The sequence below is a fragment of the Myotis brandtii genome, unplaced genomic scaffold (genome assembly GCF_000412655.1).
Source record: "Myotis brandtii unplaced genomic scaffold, ASM41265v1 scaffold1720, whole genome shotgun sequence".
NCBI classification, from domain to species: domain Eukaryota; kingdom Metazoa; phylum Chordata; class Mammalia; order Chiroptera; family Vespertilionidae; genus Myotis; species Myotis brandtii.
Genome location: NW_005356342.1, coordinates 40,964 through 42,499, shown reverse-complemented (window position 1 = coordinate 42,499; position 1,536 = coordinate 40,964). Strand labels below are relative to the sequence as shown.

General features: G+C 59.5%; 1 protein-coding gene across 1 annotated transcript in view; it reads left to right on the top strand.

The window, feature by feature from the left end:
• PRKCG (protein kinase C, gamma) overlaps positions 1-1,536 on the top strand; it is a 14,385-nt gene that overhangs the window by 11,342 nt on the left and 1,507 nt on the right. Inside the window, exon 11 of the mRNA XM_005863127.2 lies at positions 451-558. Within this exon, the coding sequence (XP_005863189.1) occupies positions 451-558 (108 nt within the window). The remainder of the gene's footprint in view (positions 1-450; positions 559-1,536) is intronic.

Genomic DNA, 1,536 nt, shown 5'->3' with positions numbered 1-1,536 from the left:
TTTACGGGCCCCCTCAACTGAATAAACACTCTCTAGGCCCCACGTTAAGAATCCTTGCATTCATGTGGCCCTTCCTATCCCCAGAAGACCGGAGACCTCTCACCCAACCAGAATGCTGGTGCAGCGTGTCCTGCGGCTTTCTCTCGCTTCCGTTTAAATGACATATTGCCTCACCCACACCCTGCTGATTTACACAGCAGATACAGGGAGATAGAGCCGCAACGAGGTGCCGAGAGCATCCGAGATAGGAAATCGAAGCATTGGGGAGGAGAGGGGGGGAGATAGAGCTTTGGTGGTTTGCTCATATTTTCCCCTAGAAAGTGAGGAGGCGGGGGGTGGGGGTGGGAGATGTGTTCCTGGTGGGAGATGAAGGCGTGGAGGCCGGGGAGAGATCGGGGAGAGATCGTCGGCCAGTCTCTGACCTGCTACCCCCTCTGCTTCCCTCCTCAGCCCCCCTTTGACGGCGAGGACGAGGAGGAGCTGTTCCAGGCCATCATGGAACAAACCGTCACCTACCCCAAGTCGCTCTCCCGGGAGGCCGTGGCCATCTGCAAGGGGGTGAGAGCCCCGACTCCCAGATGGTCCCCACTCGCACGCCAGGCGCCCCGCTGCCGCCCTCCGGGGCTGCCCACGCAGCCGCTGTGCATAGCTATTAGAAAGGGGGCTCCCACCCCTCAACTCTGTTTCCACCTGCTGGAAACCGTTTATATAACACAGCGGTTTTGTTAGGACAATAATTGACTGCCCACTGCCACCTCCCCCCACCCCTTCAAGCATGGCCTCTGTCCCACACCCTCTGCCTCCCCCACTCCCCGGCTGGAGGCAGGGCCTGCCTCTCCACAGCCAGGTGTCCCAGGTGAGCATAAGTCGCCAGGTGTCCTCCCGTGGGATCTTGGGCCAGTCAACGACGCTCTGTAGCCTCGTCCCCTCTTCCGGAGTTAATGCGGGAGCGAGCGTGTAGCCTGGAGCAGCTTTCCACAGGTGTCCGCCCGCCTCTGCTCCTGGCCCCTGCCTCCATGTCTCTCTGACTGTCTCTCTCTCTCTCTCTCTCTCTCTCTCTCTCTCTCTCTCTGGGTTTCTGTCTGACCCTCTGCCTCCATCTGCACACGATGGGGCTTCTGTGTCTCCCTTTCCTGTGTCCTTCGGTATCTCCGTCTACCCCTTCCATCTCTGTTCTCTCTCTCTCTCTCTCTCTCTCTCTCTCTCTCTCTCTCTCCTTCTTCCCCCCACTCACTCACACACACTCTGGGTCTCGGGCCGTCTCTTCTCTGACTTCCCTCCTCTGCTCTTTCTGAGTCTCTGTCTTCATATCGGGTCCACGTGCCTCCCTCTGAGGGTTTGTCTCCGGGTCTCTGTCCCCTGCCCCCGCTCCTCCGTGGCCTGTGTTCTCGGGGTCTCTGCCCTCCCTCCTGGCTCTCCTCCTCTCTCTGGATCTCTATTGCACCCCTTTTTTTGGGTGGAGGGCCTTCAATCGTTCTCTCTCTTTTCCTCTCCCTACCCCCTACCCCCTCGGCCTCTCCCATCCTCACCCTCCCC